Raw genomic sequence first — 25,995 nt, 5'->3', positions numbered from 1 at the left:
CTCTGCATTATTGAACAGAACCACTGCAAACAGGGTGTACCCTTACCTGGCCAGCTTATATTTGCAATTCAGTGAAATGCCTTTTTTTTAACTAGAGGCTAGAATGCAACCTTACAAGGCAGGGCTGTCCAAATGGGGGGCCGTGGACCCTCCAAGGGATTTTTATGCCCCTGCTTAAGAGCTCCATTGGACTACATTTATTTACATCATCATCATTTTACACGTATGGGATCTGAAATGCTTGGGACCTAGGGTTTCTGGATAAGGGATCTTTATCTAATCTGGATCTCCATACTTTAAGGCTACTAAAAAATGATATAAACATTAATTATATCTTAATTGGGATCAAGTAGAGGGCATTGTTTTATTATTATAGAGAAAAAGGAAAAATGTTTTAAAACTTGGAATTATTTGATCAAAATATAGTCTATGGGAGATGACCTTCCTGTAATTTGAAGCTTTCTGGATAATGGGTTTTCAGATAATGGATCCCATACCTGTATTGAAATTTGGTCCCCAAGCATAATGTATAGTGAATAACTGGAAACAGTTGGACAGAGCTGCTTCAAGGTATTTCTCTGATCACCAGGCTCCATACACTACTTTGTAGTAAATCATTATTTACCACAATGTGGTCCCTGAAGGACTATTGATATTTGCACCACTACATGGTAAATGTTTGTGCATCATTGCTGAAAATCTGCCTGGGAATTTTCTCTCCCTCTGAGTGTGTGAGTCTGGCAGACGTGGGTGTGAACCTGTCCTATAACCTGTCCAAAACCCTAGGATGTCACATAACAGACATGGACACACACTAACTTGTAGTATGGTATAGAAAAGAAATTCCCTACTTCCTTGGATTATGTTTGTCCTTATCTATTCCCATAGCCCTCCTGTGGTTTTATTAAATATATAAAACTAGCCAGCAGGAGGCATAGTAGGAGCTGACGTTTCACAACTACTTGAGGATTGCTGAATGAACATATAAACATACATAATATCAACTCACATTTAACACACAGTGTAAACATTTTTTTTGTACATTTTACAATGGATTCTGGCCTGTGGGCCTAGCCAAGAGTCCACAAACATCCCAAACTTCCAAGTGGCTATCATCCCTTTGCTACAATAGGCACAGTCTCTCCCTACTATACCTGCTATCCCACAGCCACAGTTCCTTCCTAGAGACTATTATCCCACTGCTACTATAGAAAACCTCTCTCCCTACTATACCTGCTGTTCAACAGGCACAGTCCCTTCCCAGAGACTATTATCCACTGTTGCTATAGGCACCATCTCCCCCTACTAAACCTGCTATCCAATAGCCACAGTCCCTTCCCAGAGACTGTTATCCAACGGTTACTATAGGCACCATCTCTCCCTACTATACCTGCTATCCCACAGTCACACTCCCTTCCCAGAGACTATTATCCACTGTTACTATAGACACCATCTCTCCCTACTATACCTGCTATCCCACAGTCACACTCCCTTCCCAGAGACTATTATCCACTGTTACTATAGGCACCATCTCTCCCTACTATACCTGCTATACCACAGTCACACTCCCTTCCCAGAGACTATTATCTACTGTTACTATAGACACCATCTCTCCCTACTATACCTGCTATCCCACAGTCACACTCCCTTCCCAGAGACTATTATCCCACTGTTACTATAGGCACCATATCTCCCTACTATACCTGCTATCCCACAGTCACACTCCCTTCCCAGAGACTATTATCCACTGTTACTATAGGCACCATCTCTCCCTACTATACCTGCTATACCACAGTCACACTCCCTTCCCAGAGACTATTATCCACTGTTACTATAGACATCATCTCTCCCTACTATACCTGCTATCCCACAGCCACACTCCCTTCCCAGAGACTATTATCCCACTGTTACTATAGACACCATCTCTCCCTACTATACCTGCTATACCACAGTCACACTCCCTTCCCAGAGACTATTATCCACTGTTACTATAGGCACCATCTCTCCCTACTATACCTGCTATACCACAGTCACACTCCCTTCCCAGAGACTATTATCCACTGTTACTATAGACACCATCTCTCCCTACTATACCTGCTATCCCACAGCCACACTCCCTTCCCAGAGACTATTATCCATTGTTACTATAGACACCATCTCTCCCTACTATACCTGCTATCCCACAGTCACACTCCCTTCCCAGAGACTATTATCCCACTGTTACTATAGACACCATCTCTCCCTACTATACCTGCTATACCACAGTCACACTCCCTTCCCAGAGACTATTATCCCACTGTTACTATAGGCACCATATCTCCCTACTATACCTGCTATCCCACAGTCACACTCCCTTCCCAGAGACTATTATCCCACTGTTACTATAGGCACTATCTCTCCCTACTATACCTGCTATCCCACAGTCACACTCCCTTCCCAGAGACTATTATCCCACTGTTACTATAGGCACCATATCTCCCTTAGGGATGTCGCGGACTGTTCTGCGGCGAACTTGTTCGCACGAACATCGGCTGTTCGCGTCCGCCGCAAGTTCGCGAACGTCGCGCGACGTTCGCCAATAGGCGTTCGCGTCAAAATCGTTCGACCATTTGGTCGCTAAAATCGAACGATTTTCGTTCGATTCGAACGAAAATCGTTCGATCGAACGATTAAAATCCTTCGATCGTTCGAATCGAACGATTTTCGGATGTTCGAAGTTCGCGAACTGTTCGCGAACTGTTCGCATTTTTTGCCGGTGTTCGCGAACGGCGTTCGCGAACACATTATCGGCGGTTCGCTACATCCCTAATCTCCCTACTATACCTGCTATTCCAGCCACAGTCCCTTCCCAGAGACTATTATCCCACTGCTACTATAGGCATCATCTCTCCCTACTATACCTGCTATCCCACAGTCACACTCCCTTCCCAGAGTCTGCTACTATAACTACTGCTGTTATTGATCTTTCTTACTCCTGCACCCCTCCTTAGGAGTTACATGCTGGCAGTTGCAGACAAATACATTAGGTCCTTGTGTCTGTACTCTATCAATGTGAGACAACTACTCTGTTCTGTTGGTGTTGTATCACCTGTGAATTCTCACTATACTTAATCTTCTGCCCTTCTAACAACCTGCTCCTTGCTCTTATTTTCCCTGCCAGCCAAATATGTTTGACTGTGTTTTCTCCCCTTAGTTACAAACCTCCTGAACATTTGCAGGCTGGTTACTGTAGCTCTGGGGTCAGATTCCTCTTAGCAGAGTTTCAAATCCCATTTATAGAAGCTGACTGCATGTGACCTGCTCAGGAGAAGGGGATCAGCACCCAGAGGTAGACAAGCAGCAGGGATAAGAGAGTAAGGTAGGGTCCGGACTGCAGAGATCATAAGGGGGCACAGGGAAGGGGGGAGCCTATAATGACAGTTTAGACTTCTAGAGGGTTGAATAACAATGGGGAAATGAGAAACTCTTTTTAGGGGCTGAAGGTAACTGGGATTGTGACTGGACAAGCAGGAGAAGACCGTCCCACCCTGGATGGAGAAGAAGCAATAACTACAGTGCTGAATAGAGGTAAGTACTGCACAGATCTACAACTAGTTATTGCAGCAGAGCAATTGGCTAAGCTCACAGGCAGTCCCTTTGAAAAATATAAATGTCCTTATTACTAAATATGCAAATATTATAATAATATTGTCTTATGTAATAATTACTCAGTGCTTCTTGTGTTATCCAAGAAGCACTGAGTTTAAGGAATATTTAAACTGCGCCCCTTCAGCTCCTTGGTGACCTACAATTCCCAACAGGCTTTGGCTATAGTTGGGAGACGTAGGTGAAACAATCAAAAATGGCAGAGCTGCTCTATTGGTGAGATTGGAAAATAGTTTAATGTACAAAGGGATTTTTTCTCATGGGACTCAGACCAGCCATCATGTGCTCACCAAATATGCAGGGACACAAAGAGATTAAGTGACTTTGGGGTCAAAACTCAGTTGTTACAGGAATTCGCACCAGCGTAGGATCAAAGGCAATTAACTTCAAGTTACTAATAATATTATGTGCAATCACATGTACATATATTTTTATTTATATAGTGATTATAGGGTATCCCATACATTACTTAACTTACATTTCAGATTAGTCTTCAGGGAACCATCCTCCTTACCAATATACCTTCTGTAGTTTTCTGCTGCGTCTTCTATTTACCCTCCCAGCTATGATATTAAGTAGGGTATAGAGGGCTTTTGACTAGGGCCTGTTGTTATACTACTTGCAGCAGCCCAATGAGCTACATAAAGGTACAGGTAGGTCTGGACTGGACTGGTAGTCAAGAAATGCCCTGGCATGCCAAGTACACAGAGGCCCAAAGAGTCCCAATCAGCCCACTAAATATTGACTGTCTATGGCATCTTACAGCAGCCCCCTCCCAGAACCCACAATTTGCCAGTCCAAGCCAGGACACAGGGTAGTAGATCCTGCTGTGTGTTATAGGACATTGGCTGCAGTCCCAAGCAAAATCAGGCCCCCTAGTTCTTATTTAAGAAGCACTTGCAGGGTTGGATTGGTCTGGTAGGACACTGGGAAAAAACCCGGTGGGCCCTGGCTCTTTTGGGCCCCACCGGCCCAGACCTGCTCCCTGCGCTCCCTCTCTTAACCCCACTTTAAAGGAGAACTAGAGTGTAACTAAAGAAGTAGCTAGAAATGTTGTACATTATGTTTTGGGCTTCTGTACCAGCCCAAGGCAACCACAACCCTTTAGCTGTAAAGATCTGTGTCTCCAAAGATGCCCCAGTAGCTCCCCATCTTCTTTTCTGCTGATTCACTGCACATGCTCTATGCTGCTGTCACTTACTGAGCTTAGGGACCCACTCACAATATACAGTACACATAGAATAGAAATGTCACAATATAAGGTTGATTAGTAATTAATACAGATAATTACTACATTGCAGCACAGAAACCAGTGCAATTAGCATCAGAATTAAATAATCAGCCCTGTAGCATCAGCTTATATTACAGGGGAAGCTCATTTTCTGCTGGATAATTAGTGACGAGCCCTAAGCTTACTGAACCCACTGAGCATGTGAGTGTCACAGACACTTTCCAAGATGGTGACCCCCTGTGACAAGCTTGAAGTCCTGGATCATTGCTGCTATTGACAAGCTGAAACCTTGGGCTGGTGCAATAAGTTCAGTATATAAAATATGGCATTTTTAGCCATATTTATTTCTAGGCTTTAGTTCTCCTTTAAAACACAGACAGCAGGGTGTCACGGGGGGTGGCCAATAAGCAGTATAGAGAGGACTTTGTGGCTGGGGGGGCCCGGTGGATGGTGTGGGGGGGCCCTGAGGCCTGACGCTGAGCATTTGTTTCCGTAGCACCTCACATTGGACTAAAGGTCTAGCTCAAGGTCAAGGGCACAGCCAAGGCAGGTGCAAAAGAGCATAGGATAGAGCTCATTAGCACCCTGCATCCGCCGCAGCTCTCTAGCTTGTACATCTGAATGACATGCATATTATGGGACAGGTAGGGGTTGGGAGCGGGGATGCTTGCTTTTCTTCCCTCTGCCCTCCCCTCATTAATACTATTCTGCCGAGTGCAGGTAAAATGAATGCAGTAAGCACAGGCACAAGCGTTCCATTCTGTAGCACAATCACCTGTGTCCAGAGGCTCTGACAGCTGGGCAGGGGGCAAAGTGCGAAAACATGGAGGCTTGCGTCTGTATTTTGTACATTGCACCCTGCCGTCAGTTTTAATGACCCCTAATTACTTGTATTCTAACAGTACTACTACTTTAAGGAGTAAGGCACTTGCAGTACAAATAATTTGTGGGAAAGGAGAGACACTGCTAAACACACATAGAGCTGATAAAGGGAGAAGTAGCATTTGTATATACACAAACTGTCAGCGAGAGAGAGAGACTATAAAATAATGATGTCACTGGGAACCCTGGTATCTCTGCCAGCCTGGTCCTGCTTGTTATTCCAAAATACCCTTAGTGAGTTGCCTCTAAAGCCTAACTGACTAATGCCATTTATGATGCCATGCAACAGAACAGTAACATTATTCACATGCCAATACAATAAGAAAAATGCTTGCTTTAGCCTGGACACCGTTTATGCATTTAACCCAAGCTGCGCCAGATGCTGCATGGCAGGAGCCCTACACTGAACTACACTAGATTTCAGGGTAACGCAGCATATTGCTCTTTGTTTGTATCAAGCCCTGTATTTTTTAAAGCCCCTGAAACACTGAGAGGCTGCCTGGCACACGGACCCGCACAATGAGATTTCTCCTATAAACAAACAAGCAGAACTGGCTGGCGTTTGGCATCACAACACGAGATTAGCTGCCCTGATCATCTTTCATCTGCCTCCATCTGACAGCACAGAGATAAATTTAGCTTTGAGACTCCGATGAGTGATGTCCCAAACTGTTTACTGCTACCAGTAGCTCACTCCAAGCAGAACGTTAGGCCGAAGCACCACCATAAAAAACTCTGCCTCTCCCTAATGTAATGAGCCTTGACAGGACTATTCATTCATTTATTTTATACATGGGCACCTATGTACTGCTCCCCTATAGCTTCCACCCCAAGCTCTATCCTATTGGATGCCTATATAGAAATTACATCAACATACGTTAACTTTTGGTACGTTATAGAATGGCTAATTCTAAGAAACTTTTTTATTGGTCTTCATTTTTTCTTTTTTTTGACAATCACTGATCCCAATGCTAATTCTACAAATGTATTGTTATTGCTACTTTTTATTACTCATCTTTCTATTCAGGCCTCTCCTATTCATATTCCAGTCTCTTATTCAAATCAATGCATGGCTGCTAGATAATTTGGACCCTAACAACCTGATTGCTGAAATTGCAAACTGGAGTGCTGCTGAATGAAAAGCTAAATAACGCAAACCCCTAAAATAATACAAAATAAAAAACAATTGCAAATTGTCTCAGAATATCACTCTCTACATCAGTGATCCCCAACCAGTAGCTCGTGAGTAACATGTTGCTCTCTAACCTCTTGGATGTTGCTCCAAGTGGCCTCAAAGCAGGTGCTTATTTTTGAATTCCAGGCTCGGAGACGAGTTTTGGTTTTATAAAAACCAGGTGCAGTGCTAAACAGAGCCTCAATGTAGGTTGACAATCCAGTTAGGGGCTATCAAATGGCCAATCACAGCACTTATTTGGCACCCCAAGAACATTTTTCATGCTCCCCAACTCCTTTTACTTTTGAATGTTGCTCACAGGTTCAAAAGGTTGGGGATCCCTGCTCTACATCATACTAAAAGATCATTTAAAGGTGAACAACCCCTTTAGAGCATGTTGGGTAATGTACTAAAAATCACAAAGTTGGTGACATGTCCAACAACCAATCAGGTGGTTTCAAACAAGTAACTAGTAAACACAACCTGGTGATTGGCTGCTAGGGGGTAAAAGACCCGTTGGAAATTGTTTTACTATTATTAAATGACTCCCTGTTCTTCCAGGAATCTGGATTAATTAGGATAAGTAAGGTATATCAGGAGGGGCTTGCAGGGATAAGATTAAAAGGTCATTGTTTCAGTTTCAGTAAAAGTCTGATTGTCAAAGAATCTATAATAAACACTGAGCAGATGTTGTTTCTCTTCGTTGGCACCATTCTACAGAACTGCCATATTCTGCCCATTCTGTAGCACAATGACAGGTATTGTACTTTGTTTCCCATAGAAAGGCAATACGAGCGATACACAGGCAATGCATTGTCTATCTTAACAAATAGTTCTTTTTTCTTCTGTCTACAGGCCTCAGGCAAAATACACTCCATAACTTAGTCTTATTAAGTATATATAATCCTTGTTATTGCACTACAACTCCCAGAATCCCTTGCCAGTCTTTCGTTTTCATTGGGTGCTGCCAGTTGTAGCTTGACAAAAGCTAAGGCATTTCTTAGAATTTGCACACAAGGCTCAGTACAAATACTAGCAGGTATGGATGCTGGTTGATCAAAATTAATAACCTGGCATGTCGGGTCTTGCCTGTATGTGATGATATGATTGGGCATTATACGCCTCGAACAAACAGCTTTCGAGTTATTTCTAGTGTTCCCAAGGTTCCGCTATGGTGAAACACTGCTGAAGCCAGTGCTAATAAGCTAATAAAAACATTTTTTTTATTAAGGAATATTAACAGTAAGAAAAGGTAACACAGTAATATAGTAAGTTATGTTGAAAAAAGACACATGTCCAGTCCAGTTCAAGTCTATATATAACCTGCCTAACTGCCAGTTGATCCAGAGGAAGGCACAAACCCCATCTGAAGCCTCTCCAATTTGCCTCAGAGGGGAAAAATTCCAAAATGGCAATGGGACTAGTCCCTGGATCAACTTGTACTATGAGCGAACTCCCATATCCCTGTATTCCCTCAATTGCTAAACACCATCCAACCCCTTCTCATACCTATCTAATGTATCAGCCTGTACCACTGATTCAGGGAGACAATTCCACATCTTCACAGCTCTCACTGTAACAAACCCCTTCCCAATATTAAGACAGAACCTCCTTTTATTGTATTTGGAATGGGTGACCTCTTGTCTGCTGGTAAATAAAGCATTAGAGAGATTATTATATGATCCCCTTATATATTTATACATAGTTATCATATCACCCCTTAAGCACCTCTTCTCCAGTGCGAACATCCCCAATTTGGCCAGTTTTTCCTCATAGCTAAGATTTTCCATACCTTTTACCAGCTTAGTTGCCCTTCTCTGTACCCTCTCTAATACAATAATGTCCTGTTTGAGTGATGGAGACCAAAACTATACGGCATATTCTATATGGGGCCTTACCAGTGGAAGAATAACCTAATCCTGCTGTGAATCTATGCCCCTTTTAATACAGCTCAAGACCTTATTTGCCCTTTATGCCACTGACTAGCATTTCTTGCTACAGACAACCTCCCCCCCCCCCACACACACACACACTAGCCATAAGATCTGCCTGGCACCATAAACCCCCCTCTCCCCCAGTGCTTACCTTTTTGGGTACCTTGGTATCTCTTTTTGCGGACGTGATGAGGGCTGGGGAAGTCAGGAGGCAGCACCCAGGGCTTCAGCAGGATCTGGTCTTCATCAGCAGGGCCCACATGATTTTTTTCCCAGTGTCCCGCTGGCCCACTCCGACCCTGTGCATTAATCTTTTTTATGGGATAAAGAGATCCCTTGCTATTTGTCTATAATGTCCTCTAATGTGTTTGTAAAGTGTAATTATGTCCCCTCGCAAGTGTCTCTTTTCCAGAGAAAACAACCCCAACCTTGACAATTTACCCTGATAATTTAAGTCTTCCATCCCACTAACCTCCAGCTCATTTCTATCCTTCTTAAGAACCAGAGCCCCAAACTGCACTGCATACTCCAGATGAGGCCTTACCAGGGACCTATAAAGAGGCAAAATTATGTTTTCTTCCCTCAAGTTAGTTACCTTTTTTATGCAAGACAGAACTTTGTTTGCTTTATTAGCCACTGAATAATACTACCTTGAATTACACAGTTTGTTATCCACAAAAATCCCCAGACACATTTCCAACACCCTGCCATGTGGTGTATAATTCATATTTATGTGCAGGCAGGGTATATTGGTGGTTATCATTCTGCATGTACCCCCTTACTTTTGTATTCTGGACAACTGCCCCCATGGAGTCTGTGGGAGAAAACCTTTCTGTCATTCTGAGCACTCTGGATAACGGGTTTCCGGATAATGGATTGAAGTGAGAACCCTTTGCAGAGAGGAGACAGCGTGCACCTGTGACTTCAAACAGTGATTGGTGTGAGTGTGGCTCTTTACCTTTGAATTGGGTTTCCGGATAATGATTCCATACCTGTACTGGGAAGAAGGGAAATGATTGGTGAGACTATACAGGACTAGCAAAACCTGCCATAGTTCCAACACCATAGTTCAGCACGAGTACAGACCTAAGTATAAAGTCAGAAATCAAGGACATTTATAGAAAATCCAAGTAGAAGGGCCACACTTTCTGTATTTAAGTTGACTGAGATCAGCTTGAAGTAAGCTCAGCCCAGTTACCTGCATCTACTAGACGTGCCCCTGATTTTTCACGTGATCTGATAACTCTGATGGTAAATAGTGACTGTGTGCCAGGGTGAGGACAGGGAGAGGTGTCTCCTTCCTAGTTGCAAGCAAAGGGCGGAGGCAAGGTGTGCTCAGCAGGACTGCTCTTATGACGGGTGGATCTGAGATAAAAAGATGTAATTTCACCAGCTTGTGTGGGCGGAAGGGAAAGCAATCTTCCCACTGCCAGGTTAGGAGCGCTGTGTCTCATAAACTGCCACCGGGAATCCTCACCGACTCAGGTGGGATCATCTTCATTAAGAGCAACAGGATCCGGCTTTTCTCTCCTGGGACAAGACCTTCCAAGTCTCTGCAGTACATCGCACGCCTTAGGGAATAGGATGGAAACAGTCTGACGACAGTTTAAGTGGAAGGTTGGTGCCTTTAGCAATTGCACAATCGCATGGGAAACTGAGAAGCAGAGATTTGTTGCAGCAGGGGTTACCCTTTTAGATACACACAGTCTGACAGCAGGTTAGCTCTCTTTAAAGGGGTGGTTCACCTTTAAGTTAACTTTTAGTATGTTATAGAGTGAATAAGCAACTTTTCCTTTAGTTTTTGGATTATTTGCCTTCTTCTTCTTTTACAAAAAAGAGGGTTGTGGTGTGGGTGCACTCCTAAGGCCATATAAAAAACATATTTAAGTACAATAATCCCCTGTCTCAGATAATTCAATGAATATGCAAGTGCATGTATTTAAAAAAAGAAAAACAGGTTTTTGTTACAAAGTTATGATCATAAAGTTGATAAGCCACCATACCACGTCAAGGTAAACCCCATACGGCGGTCCTTCACTTGTTTACCTGTGATCAAAATATAAAAGGTCATATACCTCTCTGCTTAACAATATTACTTGGAGTAAATATCACCTGAAGCTTGGTTTCAATCTGTGGACTAGAACCTCCCCCGCCACCTGCATATGCGGCTTTTAAAAGGGAGACTGCCCAAAATTTAAAAAAATTGGATTATTTGCCTTCTTCTTCTTTTTCAGCTTTCAAATGGGGGTCGCTGACCCCATCTAAAATCAAATACTCTGTAAGGCTACACATTTATTGTTATTGCTACTTTTGATGACTCATCTTTCTATTCAGGCCTCTCCTATTTATATTCCAGTCTCTTGTTCAAATCAATGCATGGTTGCTAGGATAACTTACACCCCAGCAACCAGATTGCTGAAATTGCAAACTGGAGAGCTGCTGAATAAAAAAATAAATAGTTAATATTTATAGGTGAACAACCCCTTTAAGTACACACGCCAGAGGAGTACACCTCTTAGGTACACACTTTCATAAGCAAGGGTTACCCTCTTAAGGTGGCCATACAAGCTATGATTATGATCTTTCCGGGAAAAGATCATTCCAGGAAAAGATCATTCATTTCAATACACACGTGTAGAGCTGAATCGTCAGATATACAGACAGAAACAATAGAATTCTACCTGTATCTGATGATTCAGCGCTTATAATGAACAATGTTTGGGTGCCTTCAAAGGAGCCCAATCAAAAGTATTCTGCCAATATCATAGCAGGAGTTAATTGGGTACACATATTATTTTTAACATGTATTTATAAAGCGCCAACATATTGCGCAGCACTGTAAAGTAAATGTGATTATACGACTAAATCACATGTTAATATACATAGAACATATGGCGTTACATACATCACAATCAATACCAGTAGAAAAGGTGAGGAAGGCCCTATGTAGAAAGAGCTTACACTCTAAAGGGAAGGGAGTAATACACAAGGTGTGGGAGTGGGCAAGATCTAATTAAGTGGGTGAGAAATGTGGTACTGTATGTGGTGTTGCGTTTGGTAGTTAAGCAGAGTGAGGGTAGGCTTCTCGAAAGAAGTGCGTTTTCAGAGATTTCTTGAAAGCAGAAAGGTTGGGAGAAAGTCGGACAGACCGTGGGAGAGCGTTCCAGAGGAGGGGTGCAGCCCTTGCAAAGTCTTGAATGCGGGAAGGTGAGGAGGTAAGGAGAGAAGAGTTGAGTAGCAGATCAGTAGAGAAGCGTAGTAAGCGGTTGGGTGAGTATATAGAGATGAGTTCAGAGATGTAGGGTGGGGCAGAGTAATGAAGTGCTTTGAAAATCAGTGTCATTAATTTGAATTTGATTCTGAAAGGTAACGGAAGCCAGTGCAGAGATTGACAGAATGGCGAGGCAGAGGAGGAGCAGTTGCTGAGGTGTATGAGCCTCACAGCAGTGTTCATTATGGACTGGAGAGGTGACAGTCTATATGTATTTATATATACATACCATGAGTTGATACATTGATCACCTGGAGCAGTTTAATCTTTGTCCCCTACTGTACTGTGTCTCACTCTGTGGCAGGGCAGCTGTAACAATGTGATACATTAATTAGTGTGGTTTTACCCAGGCTGTTGGCAAACATATCAAATTCTGCTAACAGCTTATAAAGTCTGCGACCCGGCTTACACAGGGAAGGAAATGAAACAATTTAAAATTAAACCTAAATTTTACAAGAGCATTAAAAAAACAGAAAATAAAAAACATTGTAAAAAAGTCATATTTGATGCATTACTTGAATGTTATAATGAAGGTGAATTTCCCCTTTAATAGTTATTGCTAAGTAAAGCCAAGCAAGCGGATTTCATGCTGTGTGTTCCCCAGGCTGTATAGGCCACCATCTATCCCTACTGTAACCACAGTCTGCACCAGGTCTAGTAACCAATAGCAACCAGTTGTTTGTTTTCAAAGCACTGTTAATGGTACCTGCTGATTTGTCATGGATTATACTAGTAATGTAGACTTTATCTCTTCTGTAATGTGTTCTGATTGTTTTACTCCTTGCGGCTTAAAGAGGCGGTTCACCTTTAAGTTAACTTTTAGTATGATTTTATAGAATGGCTAATTCTACGCAACTTTTCAATTGGCCTTCGTTTTGGCTTTTTTATATTTTTTTAATTATTTCGCCTTTTTCTTCTGACTCTTTCCAGCTTTCAAATAGGGGTCACTGATACCATCTAAAAAAAGAATGCTCTGTAAGGCTACAAATTGTTTATCTTGCTACTATTTCTATTACTCCTCTTTCTATCCAGGCCTCTCCTATTCATATTGCAGTCTCTTATTCAAATCAATACATGGTTACTAGCGGATCTCTACGTATATGGCCACCTTTAGGCTACAAATGTATTGTTATTTGTATTAGTCTATTGCTACTTTTTTGTTACTCATTTTTCTCTTCGGGCCCTTTCCTATTCATATTCCAGTCTCTTATTTAAATCAATGCATGGTTGCTAGGGTAATTTGGACCCCAGCAACCAGACTGTTAAAATTGCAAACTGGAGAGGTGCTGAATAAAAAGCTAACCAACTCAAAAACCACAAAAAATAAAAACCAATTGCAAATTGTCTCAGAATATCACTCTCTACGTGATACTAAAAGTGAATTTAACCCCTTAAAATGTAAGTAAAGTATAAACAAACATACTGGATTGTCCAGTTGGTTACACTCTGCCATCAAAATTGGAGCAAAATGCTGAATTACCTGTGGATCACACACAGTGGGTCAATGGCTCTATGGAAGTCTGTGTTTATTTATTTATGATTTAGTAACAACTGCAAACTTTGCTCCAGGTCTCACAGTACATAGTGGCCAATCAGACATCAGCTTTCCAGCAGCAGACTAGCCAATGAAACCTGAAGATAGTTCCTACGGGTTACTGGACCTATGTGTTTATGGACCCTCTTTTTGTCACCAGGGGACATTAGATAAAGACAGAATAGGAAGGCAAATAATGCTGCATCATGGGGAGTAACTAGCCTTGGACTGGGATTTAAAATATACTCTGGTCACAGAGGCCCAGATAGGGTTGCCACATTTTCTGGTAAAAAAAAATACCGGCCTTCCTATATACTTATCTTTTTTTCCTATTAATAACATTGTGATCAAACATCATTTTACCGGCCAGTTGGCAACCTTAGGCCCAAACAGCCCCAAACCCAGCCCACTAGTAAATAGTGACAGTAGCCCCTCTGGCATTTGCCAGAATCCACAGATTGCCAGTCCGGCCCTGGGAGGAACTTCCGCATACTGACAAGAAGAGTTTCCAAGAGGTTCTGCAGCAGCTAATCTCAATCCTAATAAATATAACCATCTGTTGTTGTACTAGAACTATCCTCGTAGAAGGAAAGTACTGCACAGAGAAAAATACTGCATATTCTTATTTTCTTTTGTTTCAGGTTTTTGGCGCGTACATTGCGGCTTTTCTGTGCATCATGGGAAACGACAACAGTCGACAAGCTGAAAATGAGGTTAGAAGCCATCTTTTCCCTCCTTACCCAACAGGTGGTGCTGTTCCATAAAAGATGCCTAGTGATTTGGAATTAGCTGCAGCACCACCAGCTGGTCATCGTGTGAACTGCACTGTAAATGTCAGATTAGAAGGGGTCATAATAAGCAGGTAATGGGATAAAGGTCAGGTATAGACTAGCAGATAAGTACATGAGGCACGGGCAGAACTCAGACTTCTGTACAATAATTCATTCTGTCTATTTGTAGCAAGAAGCCAAAGCTGTTTCCAGCGGGGTGTCCCAGCTACAGCCATGTGAGCCCAAACTAGAGGTAAGTAGCAATGGGTGCAGGGCATCATTCAGCAGGGTGCAATATTGCATGTGGTTTAGGGAAGTGCCCAGCAAATTCTGGGATTATATTGCTGTTTGGCTGGTTTCATTTTAATAGGGTTTTGATCAACAGAACATAAATCCGCCCCGCCTTTAATTATTATGTAGGACTCAGGTTGCACCTCTATTTACAGCAGGAAGGGGGGTTCTGTCATAAGCAAAGGTGAGATCATTGCTTCACTCCTGCATGGGAAGCAAATAGCTGTCTGCAGAACACCATACCCAGACACTCACAGACTGCACGTACTACATACAGGCATTACCTCCTAGGGTTTATGGACTATTGCCAGTGTCTGTGATTGGGCGGAAAAGCGTGTCATTTTTTTTGCACGCCTCTGTATATGCACTGGCATTAGTAAATGAGCCCTGTGTCTGTCAGTGTAAGAGAATGTGACAGTGACCTCAGCCCTTTGGAGCAGGTGGAAGGGTAAGTGGGTGTGGGGAGTCTAGCAAGATGAATATAAAAAGTAGCTATAACAACAAATGTGCAGCTTTACAGGGCATTGGTTTTTAGATGGGGTCAGTGACCCCCATTTGAAAGCTGGAAAGAGTCGGAAGAAAATGGCAAATAATTAAAGAGCTAGAACAAATAAATACCAATTGAAAAGTTGCTTAGAATTGACCATTCTGTAACAAACTAAAAGTTAAAGGTGACCCACCCCTTTAACTTGTAGCTCTTTGGCTGCTGCTGAACTGTAACTTCCAGCGTGCTTGAGTGCAGGTGGGGTCTAGGGCGTCTACCAGGCAAAATTGGCAGAGCAGCCTGATGATTAACCCTCGTGTAATACAGTAATCTCTCTGGTGTGCATTGGAGTTAAAGGGGTGGTTCACCACTAAATTAACTTTTAGTATTTTATAGAATGGCTAATTCTAGGCAACTTTTCCATTGGCCGTGATTGTGTTTGTGTTTTTCATCAACTTTCAAATGGGGGGGGGTTCACTGTCCCCATCTAGAAAACAAATGCTCTGTAAGGCTATGAATTTATTACTTTTTATTACTTGTTTTTCTATTCAGTCCCTCCCCTATTCAAAATAACCGAACAGAATAGGAATGTTTTACCTCCAATAAGGATTAATTATATCTAAGTTAGGGTCAAGTAGAAGTTGCTGTTTTATTAGTACAGAGAAAAAGGAAATCATTTATTAAAAATGTTAATTATTTTATTAAAGGGGTTGTTCACCATTTAATTAACGTTTAGTAGCATGTAGAGAGTTATATTCTGAGAAAATTTGCAATTGGTTTTCATTTTTTATTATATGTAATTTTTGAGTTATTTAGCTTTTTATTCAGCATCAGCAGATCTCCAGTTTGCAATTTCAGCCATCTGGTTGCTAGGGTCCAAATTACCCTAGCAACTATACATTGATTTGAATAAGAGGCTGGAATATGAATAGGAGAGGCCTAAAAAGGAAGCTGCGTTTTTAGCTGCACTCCCCTGTGTTCCGGTTTCATGTGTTTTCATCCGCAGAGGGGAGCACAGGAGTAAACACACTGAATTCTTTTCAATGGGGCTGTAATCACACAGACGCATGTAAGCGCCGAACGCAGGAAAAATGCAACATGCTGCGTCCCAACCTGCGTTCGGCGCTTACATGCGTCTGTGTGAGTACAGCCCCATTGAAAAGAATTCAGTGCGTCTACTCCTGCGCTCAGGCCCGGATTTGTGGAAAGGCCACCTAGGCCCGGGCCTAGGGCGGCAGGATTTTAGGGGGGCGGCATGATGCCAAACCACACCCACATTGGTTCAAAAACACTGGGGATGTGCTGGAGATAGAATCATTTTTTAAATTTCCCATGCGCCAATCCCCATTGGCACAAATTTGCCCAATAAAGGGGAGGGAACAAGGGCGACAAACGGCAGTGGGCCTATGGGCGCCCATTATGTAAATCCGGCCCTGCCTGCGCTCCCCTGCGGCTGAACACATGAAACTGGAACGCAGGGGAAACTGGAACGCTCTTAGATGGGGATGACCCCCATCGGAAAACTGGAAAGAGTCAGAAGAAAAAGGCAAATAATTCAAAAATAATGAAGACCAACTGAAAAGTTGCTTAGAATCAGCCATTCTATAAAATACTAAAGCAGGCATGTCCAAAGTGCGGCCCGCGGGCCAATTGCGGCCCTTTATCAAATTTACACTGGCCCTCAGCCTTCATCATGAAATTAATAATAATGTGGCCGCCAGCATAGTTCTATAAGGAATCACGTAGATGTAGCAGTAATATTTCGGCTAGGGATGCACCAAATCCACTATTTTGGATTCGGCCGAACCCCGAATCCTTCACGAACCCCGAATCCTTCATACCGAATCGAATTCGGGTTGGGAAGGGGAAAACATTTTTTACTTCCTTGTTTTGTGACAAAAAGTCACACGATTTCCCTCTCCGCCCCTAATTTGCATATATGCAAATTCGGATTCGATTCGGCCGGACAGAAAGATTCGGCCGAATCCTGCTGAAAAAGGCAGAATCCTGGCCGAATCCCGAACCAAATCCTGGATTCGGTGCATCCCTAATTTCGGCACATTAGTGAAATGATGTGCCACTTGGTCTATATTCCTCACAGGCAGCAGTATAGACCAAGTGGCAGATCATTTCACTAATGTGCCCAAATATTACTGCTATGGCTACTCGATTCCTTGTTTAAATCAGTTAAATTATGTTAATTGTTTAAAGAATGTCGGGCTAAATGGTCGGCCCCCACACATTTTCACTTCACCAAATCTGACCCTCGTTGCAAAAAGTTTGGACACCCCTGTACTAAAGGTGAACCAACCCTATAAATTGGAGTTCATGGGAGACGGCCTTCCCATTATTTGGAACTTTATGGATAACAGGTTTCTGAATAAAGGATCCCATACCTGTTTTACAGGTTTTAAAGTAAAAAGTGGAGCTCCTCTGGCCTCGGGCACCATTTTCAGGACCAGTGTCAATCCCTGGGGTTCAACTGCCACTAGACTTGAGCTCAAAGTCCCAGCATTCCCTGGCAGCCTTAGGAGACGCAGTCAATTCAGGACTTCTTGTTGGGTTCTCCCTCCTTTGTCACATGATCTGGTAACCATAGCTACTAGGGAGCAGTTGCAGCATGGCAGTCCCACAGTTCTGCTGTTACCTAAATCTACGCCAGGGCACTTGCTGAACGGCCCTCCCCAGATCAGGCCACTGGTGTGAACACTTGTTATGAAATAAGGATTAGCAGTGCAGGCTGGGAGGGAGGGTGAGTAATGGGACGGCGTCCAATCAGCAGCTGAGCTGTAACAGCCTGGAGGGGAGCCCGGCCTGTGAGACCACAACCTCTTGCTTCCAATTTTCCAAGTGTATTATTGCCGCTTAATTGTTACCATGGAGATCCTAAAAATCATGCAAAGGGTTTGGGGGCCTGGAATAACTGCGAGGCAATGTTGGGATGGCCTCTCTCTCTCCTCAAGGAAACAGTTACTATAAAACAGTTGCTGAGCCAATTACGTACTTTGGTTCATGAGTCACAAGTTTTCCAGCGGCGACACCAGGATGTTCTGGACTTTTTAAAGGGTTTGCCCTGTTTTTTATAATATAAGGCTAAGAGACTCCCTGTCCTGCTTTGGGAAGTCTCAAGGAAAACCGTTGATGGTTTAAAGAGTTGTTCACCTTTAAATGAACTTTTAGTATGATGTAGAGAGTGATATCCTGAGACAATTTGCTATTGGATTTCCTTTCTTATTATTTGTGGTTTTTGAGTTATTTAGCTTTTTATTCAGCAGCTCTCCAGTTTGCAATTTCAGCAATCTGGTTGCTAGGGTCCAAATTACCCTAGCAACCATGCAAGCCTGGAATATGAATAGGAGAGGGTCTGAATAGAAAGATGAGTAATACAAATTAGCAATAACAATACATTTGTAGCCTTACAGAGCATTTGTTTTTAGATGGGGTCAGTGACCCCCATTTGAAAGCTGGAAAAAGTCAGAAGAAGAAGTAAAATAATGTAAAAACCAAAAAAATCCAAAAAACAAGTCCAATTGAGAAGTTGCTTAGATTTAGCCTTTCTCTAACATACTAAAAGTTAACTTAAAGGTGAACCACCCCTTTAAAGTATGTTATAAAAGGGATAATTCTAAGCAAATTTATTGTTATTGCTATTTTTCACTGGGTATCTTTCTATTCAGGCCTCTCCTATTCATATTCCAATCTTTTATTTAAAGCAATGCATGGTTGCTAGGATACATTGGACCCTAGCAACCAGATGGCTAAAATTGCAAACTGGAGAGCTGCTGAATAAAAAGCGAAATAAGTAAAAAAAACACAAATGATAAAAAATTAAAACCGATTGCAAATTATCTCAGAATATCCCTCTCTACATCATACTAAAAGTTAATTTAAAGGTGACCAACCCCTTTAAGTGTGGGTTATTTTATGCAATGCCATTCACCCCAGTTTCCTAAATCATGACGATCAGCTGTTTTTACTGATCTAATACAGTGTGAAAGCAACAGCTAGTGATGGGCGAATGTATCCGCCAGGCGTGAATTCGCGGCAAATTCCCGCGATTCGCCACCGGCGAATAAATTCACGAAACCGCTGTGAAAATTCACCAGCATAAAAAAAAAGTTTTTTCTCAAAAACGAGATGCCGGCGCCGTTTTGCTAATTTATCACCGTTTCGCGAATTTCGCTGGAAATTCCCAAATTGTTCGGCGGAGCGAAACGCCCCAAATTTGCCCATCACTAGCAACAGCCTGATTAGTATCAGAACAGGGTCCTAGGACCCACTCGATAACCTGACATCTATGGACCACTCTAAATGTACAGAGGTGCATCATTATTGCACAGCACTAGGGTAGAAATAAGAGAGCTGAGCTGATGGTATTTGTCACATTGTGGGGTCACTGGGAGATTCCCTGGTAACCGGCCATTCAAGTCCCAACCCCCCAAACAGCCCTTTTACTACTTGGAGTTGTCCTACCCTGCTCCTGATTTATTTTAGTAGACAATGGGTAAAATGAGTTTTTCGACTTCCAACACTTTTTCAGTTCAGTTGGTTTCAGATAGTTCACCAGAAAGAAAGACTTTTTCCAATTACTTTCCTTTTTCTATGTGTGATGTTTTTTCTAATATTGAAGTGTAAAGTTTCATTTTTCACCATCTAAGGGTCAGGCCATACTGGGCGTTTTGGGGAGATTTGGTTGCCTGGCGACTAATAGCCTCGTTTTTGTGGTGACCAATCTCCCCAAACGCCTTCCCTGACTCTGCGCCGGCTAAAATGAAAAAACGCCGGCACTAATCACATACAGCGATTCGTTTTCTGAAGTTGCCCGAAGTTTCCGTGGCTTTGGGCAAATTCTAATTTTTGAGGTTATTTTGGAGTCAGAAATCGATTTGTAGGGGTAAAAAAAATATTCTTTTAGGAGATTTATTATACCCCGACCCTGGAAATAGCTCAAATCCAAAAATACACCATCTAAAACCTGTCGAGGTCATGTAGAAGTCAATGGTATATGTCCCTTGAACCATTTGAAGACGTTAATAGCCTTCATGACATTCGAGTTGTTTTTGGAGGGTTTTGCCCAAAATGTGATCAGGATGAGCGATTCAAGGTTTTTTTTCGTCAAAAACTCGATCAATTTGAGTTTTCGAGTTGTTAACCCTGACTTAATTTCAAGTTTCGAGTTTTTTCTTAATTTAGAAACCATTCGAGTTGTGAGTTCATACGAGGTCACAAAACTCTAAAATTCGACTTTTAATAAATAACTCCCTTAGTTGGTCCATTACTTATCTTTGTCCCTGCTAAGCGGGATCCCTGGGTTGCCTTTCAACACTTTTTTCAGTTCAGTTGGTTCCAGATAATTCCCCAGAAAGAATCCCTGAGTTTCATTAGGGTCAGGCCACACACGCGTTTTGGGGAGATTTGGTTGCCTGGCGACTAATCGCCTTGTTTATGCAGCGACCAATCTCCCCAAATGCCTTCCTTCATTCTGCGCCGGCTAAAATGTAAAAAACGCCGGCACTAATCACATGCAGCGATTCGTTTTCCGAAGTTGCCCGAAGTTTCCGTGGCTTTGGGCAAATTCAAGTTTTTGAGGTTATTTTGGAGTCAGAAATTGATTTTTTTGGGTTAAAAAAATGAATTTTTTAAGAGATGTATTATACCCCGACCCTGGAAATAGCTCAAATCCAAAAATACACCATCTAAAACCTGTCGAGGTCATGTAGGAGTCAATGGCAGAGGTCCCTTGAACCATTTGAAGAAGTTAATAGCCTTCATGATGTTCGAGTTGTTTATGGAGGGTTTTGCCCAAAATGCGATCAAGTTGAGCGATTCAAGGCTTTTTTTCGCCAAAAACTCGATCAATTTAAGTTTTCGGCTAAAATGAAGAAACACCGGCGCCAATCACACACGGAGATTTGTTTTCCGAAGTAGCCCGAAGTTGCCACACGAGGAGATTTCGGGAAATGAATCGCTGCGTGTTATTAGCGCCGGTGTTTTTTCATCTCCCCAAAACGCCTTACCCATAAAGGCAGCTGTTAGAATTGATACAATAGTTACTAATACTCCAGAGATGCTGCTGAGAAATATATCAACTCAACTTGTAACAGTTTAGAATCTGCACCTGAATTACTGAGCTGTCAGACTCAAACACCAGAGACACGAACATTCAACGTTAAACTTAGATTTTGGAAAAAACAGTAAAAATTAAAAAATGGAAAGTAATTGAAAAAAGTCTTTATTTCTGGGGAGCAATCTGAAAACAACTGAGCTGAAAAAATAGTTTGGAAGGTGAACAACCCTTGCTTGGATTTAACTAGTCTCTTATAAAGAGCAGGTTGTGAGAGGAGGGTGGTGTGTCTGGAAGGGGAGTCCCAGGCACTGTTTGCACACACAGAGGATCTGTCGGAAACTATTTTACTGGCAGGGCTACTGGAAAATGTTAGTACAAAGTGTAGGATGAGTGTGCCGACTCCTGAGAGACAGACAACTCTGCTGTAACCTCCTAATTCTGTTCACTGCTTGTCTAGATTCAGTATCAGCAGCACAACAGCGACTGAGCCTTTGTTATCTTTATATAGTGCTACTATTTATAGGCAGCTACAGGCAGAGAACATTTCAGGCACAGGGAGTCCCTGTCCCAAATTCAGTGCCTGAGGGAGATGTAGGTCGGTGACTTGCTTAGACAGTAGATGTTTCTGAGCACCCTACTGGGCCCTCTGAACTCCTGGGCCTCCATGATGAGCAATCTCTGTTAAACGTTGTTTAAATACATGGATAAATACATAAATAATAAAGGTATCTCCCAGCATTCCTGGCTGAGTATACAGATGGGAGGACACGGATCAGACATTAATGCAATAAAAGTCAAGGAATATTTGCTTGTTCCCCAGTGTGGAAAGTATTATTTAACAGGGTTGTTCACTTCTTAATTAACTTTTAGTATGATGTTGAGAGGGATTTCTTTAACAACCATGCATTGATTTGAATAAGAATGGAATATGAATAGAAGGGCTGAATAGAAAGATGAGTAATAAAAAACAATACATTTGTAGCCTTACAGGGCATTTGTTTTTAGATGGGGTCAGTGACCCCCATTTGAAAACTGGAAAGAGTCAGAAGAAAAACACAAATCACTCAAAAAAAGAAGGCCAATTCAATATGATTTAAGGCCATGAACGAGAGCTGCGGAATAACAAGTCTGGTTTGTTTACGTCCCATTTAAGGGGGTTGTTCACCTTTGAGTTAACTTTTAGTACGACGTAGAGACTGATAGTCTGAGACAATTTGCACTTGGTTTTCATTATTTGTGTTTTTTGAGTTATTAAGCTTTTTCAATGGCTCTCCAGTTTGCAATTTCAACAGTCTGGTTGCTGGGGTCCAAATTCCCCTAACAACCATGCATTGAATTGAATAAAAGACTGGAATATGAATAGGAGAGGGCCTGAGGAGAAAAATGAGTAACAAAAAAGTAGCAATAGACTTATACAAATAACAATACATTTGTAGCCTAAAGGTGGCCATATGCATAGAGATTGGATCGTGGGATCATAGGACAGCATAAATTCACAGATGCGGCCACAATCCGGGATTTTTTATAACCTGCCCAGTAGCGTCACTAGAGGGGGGCGGGCCCTGGTGCGTGATGCGCAGCCGGGCCCCACCCCCCTCCGTATGGCCGCATTTGTCAGTGGCGCGTGAGCTCCCGGGGGGCCCTGACGGGGTGCGGGCCCTGGCCCGCTCGCACCCCCTGGTCCCCCGGTAGTTCCGCCACTGAACCTGCCCAATTGAGGCCAGATGTCGATCGGGGAGGCCCGTCAGATGGCTCCACACACGGGCCAATAAGCTGCCAATTTGGTTAGTCGGCAGCTTTTAGCGGCCGTGTATGGGGGCAGTAAAGGTGGCCATATACATAGAGATCCACTTGTTTGGCGATATCGCAAAACGAGTGGATCTCTCCCCGATATGCCCACATTAAGGTGGGCGACATCGGGATGATTCGATCATGGGCCCTAGGGCACAACGATCGATCAGATCATAATTCAGGCGATACGGGCCGTCGGATCGCATGACCGCATCAACGAACATATGCGGCTACAATCCGATGGAATTTTTGAACTTGCCGACTTTCAGCCAGATATCGATCAGGGAAGCCGTCGGAGGGCCAATAAGCTGCTGACTTGGTCTTTCGGCAGCTTTTATCGGCCCGTGTATGGGGACCTTTACACAGCATTTGTTTTTTTGGATTTGAAAGCTGGAAAGAATCAGAAGAAAAACACAAATCACTCAAAACCTACAAAGAAGAAAAAAGGAAGGCCAGTGGAAAAGTTGCTTAGAATTAGCTATTCTATAATAATATACCAAAAGTTAACTTTAAACCTATTGTATAAAAACATCCACTTGCGTGTTGAAATAATAACTGTCTATGTGTGTGTGTTTATACAGTGCTGGTGTCTCATCCTTTGGCAGAACTAGTTTTGCTTTATTTTAGCTACATTTTGTGCCTTTGTCGTTGCTCAGGCCGCGTGTCTGTGCTGATGTCTGGGTGTCCCTGGGAATGTGCAGGTGGTTGTGGCAAAGGGACAAAAGCAAAGGCCGCTGAAAAGCACCATTGATGTGAGTCTTGTACAGGTTGAATGATACAGTGCAACAAAGTTCAAGTGCTTTAAGGAAATCCGGTAACAATGTTTCCTGTGACCTTTATGTGCGTGTGTTACGCAGTGTCGGACTGGATCTAATAGGGACCATCATGGAAACTGATATCCAGGGCCCCAGCAGGAATTAGATATAGATAGTGTTAAATGGTATAGATGTTGACAATGGTGTCTTTCATGGGGTATTTAGATTGGAAAGCCAATGAATGGAGGTGGTGGGCCCCACAAATTATTATTCCTGCACCCTCCAACAGCCAAAGATATGGAGACGGCCCTTGGAGCTGTTGTAATTAAAAAAAATGTTCTTTTAAAGGAAAAGTAAAACTTAACTGAAGAACAGGGCCGGAACAAGGGGTAGGCAGAGTAGGCACGTGCCTAGGGTGCAAAGCTTGAGGGGCGCCAGGTACGTACCTTTCACTGCTACCTACCCCTAGTCCGGCTGAGTAAGTGCCGCTCCAGTCCATGCGCCTATTTGTGTGCATGCGCGTACATGAGGGGAGAGCGTACCCGGAGAGGTCGACGCAGCTGGTTATTGCGCATGTGCGAGCCTCCTATGTGTACGGTCAGTGCACATGTGCGGTGGATGGGGCGTCACGGCTGGCTGGGTGCCTGGGCGCCCAGCCAGCATGGCCCGGCCCTGCTGAAGAAGTAGGTAGAAATGTTGTACGTTATGTTTTGGGCTTCTGTACCAGCCCAAGGCAACCACAGCCCTTTAGCAGTAAAGATCTGTGTCTCCAAAGATGCCCCAGTAGCTCCCCATCTTCTTTTCTGCTGATTCACTGCACATGCTCTGTGCTGCTGTCACTTACTGAGCTTAGGGACCCACTCAAAATATACAGTACACATAGAATAGCAATAACATAGGAATACTGGTATGTGCAGCACGACATGGTGATGCCAAGATACAATGCCGTGATATCGAAGTTATTTTCATTATAAATGTAAAGTTGGCACTATATTTAGTATTTTGCTGATGAGACTGTATTGTACAGGGGTTAAACATTCCCATAGGCACAGCGTGGTTACATAAGGACAGGCCTGAGTGCATTCAGAGCCAGTGAATAAAGCATTAATGTGCGCTGGCTCGGTGCAGCATGGAACAATACTAAGTGCACTTCAGTTCTGGAGAGGATTGTGTAAGATCTGCAGTTATTAAGATTTAATCCCCTGTAAAGATGGATTAACTGGGTTAGGTATGTGCCAGTGGGCCCCTCGCTTCAATGACCAACCTTCAAACTGAAGGAGTTCACTTAGTGCTGCACAGCAATTACTCCCAAGTCACATGAACAACTTCATCATTTCTTTTTAACCTAAATAATAATGTCTTGCACAAGAAAAAAAAAATGTCCTGGAATTAGGCCACTTGTTGGAAGCAATTAATAGCACTTGTGGCATCGTTTTATGCTCATTTGGCCAAGAAAGAGGTGGTATACCTTTAAGTAACTGTTAGGGGCAGATTTATCAAAGGTCGAGGTGAATTTTTGAATAAAAAAAAATTGAATTTCGAGCTATTTTTTGTTTACCTCGACTAGGGAATAGTCCAAATTCAATTTGAATTTGAAAAAAAATTGAAAATTCGAATATCGAAATTTATCATGTACTGTTGCTTTAAAAATTAGACGCTGAACATTTGCCATCTAAAACCTGCCGAATTGCTGTTTTAGCCTATGAGGGACCTCCTAGAACCTATTTGGAGTCAATTGGTGGACTTTGAAAAATCAAAGTTTTTTTTGGAAAAACTTTGAATCGAATTCGATCGAATGCGATATTCCTTCGATTCGTATGATTTGAATTCGAATACAGACCTATTCAATCGAAAATGGACCTATTCGACCAAAAGAAAAACTCAACTTAATTTGGGTTGGTCTTTTTGAATTCGAATTTCGAAGATTCTTCGGATTTTTCAAAGTTTTTTCAATTCGAAATTCGACCCTTGATAAATATGCCCCTTCGTATTTTATAGAACAACCAATGCTTAGCAACTGTTCAATTTGTTTTCATTTTTGCTTTTTTATCGTTTTTGAATTATTTGCTACCTTCTTGTGACTGTTTGCATCTTTCAATTTGGGTCACTGACCCCATCTAAAACAAATGCCCTGTAAGGCTACGAATGTATGTATATTGCTGCCTT

The 25,995-nt window shown here is 42.5% G+C and overlaps 1 protein-coding gene and 1 long non-coding RNA gene across 10 annotated transcripts in view; one reads left to right on the top strand and one right to left on the bottom strand.

Moving 5' to 3' along the window:
* The first annotated feature begins 3,359 nt into the window (after positions 1–3,359).
* Positions 3,360–25,995, top strand: part of tacc2.L (transforming, acidic coiled-coil containing protein 2 L homeolog) — a 122,197-nt gene continuing 99,561 nt past the window's right edge. For 2 of the 9 annotated variants that reach the window (XM_041570256.1, XM_041570252.1), the window contains exons 1-3: positions 10,194–10,483; positions 14,313–14,384; positions 14,632–14,694. In XM_041570256.1, the coding sequence (XP_041426190.1) occupies positions 14,349–14,384; positions 14,632–14,694 (99 nt within the window). In that variant the 5' untranslated portion in view covers positions 10,194–10,483; positions 14,313–14,348. Of the gene's footprint in view, positions 3,568–10,189; positions 10,484–14,312; positions 14,385–14,631; positions 14,695–25,995 lie in introns of those variants that run through there. The other 7 variants (XM_041570257.1, XM_041570254.1, XM_041570259.1 and 4 more) reach the window with 5 other exon arrangements.
* LOC121395813 overlaps positions 9,262–25,995 on the bottom strand; it is a 33,628-nt gene continuing 16,894 nt past the window's right edge. Inside the window, exons 4-5 of the long non-coding RNA XR_005962697.1 lie at positions 12,367–12,446; positions 9,262–9,858 (exon numbers count right to left, since the gene is read on the bottom strand). This is a non-coding gene — a long non-coding RNA (uncharacterized LOC121395813). The remainder of the gene's footprint in view (positions 9,859–12,366; positions 12,447–25,995) is intronic.

Source organism: Xenopus laevis, chromosome 7L (genome assembly GCF_017654675.1).
Source record: "Xenopus laevis strain J_2021 chromosome 7L, Xenopus_laevis_v10.1, whole genome shotgun sequence".
In the NCBI taxonomy this organism is placed as follows: domain Eukaryota; kingdom Metazoa; phylum Chordata; class Amphibia; order Anura; family Pipidae; genus Xenopus; species Xenopus laevis.
This window is presented reverse-complemented; position numbering and strand designations above follow the sequence as displayed.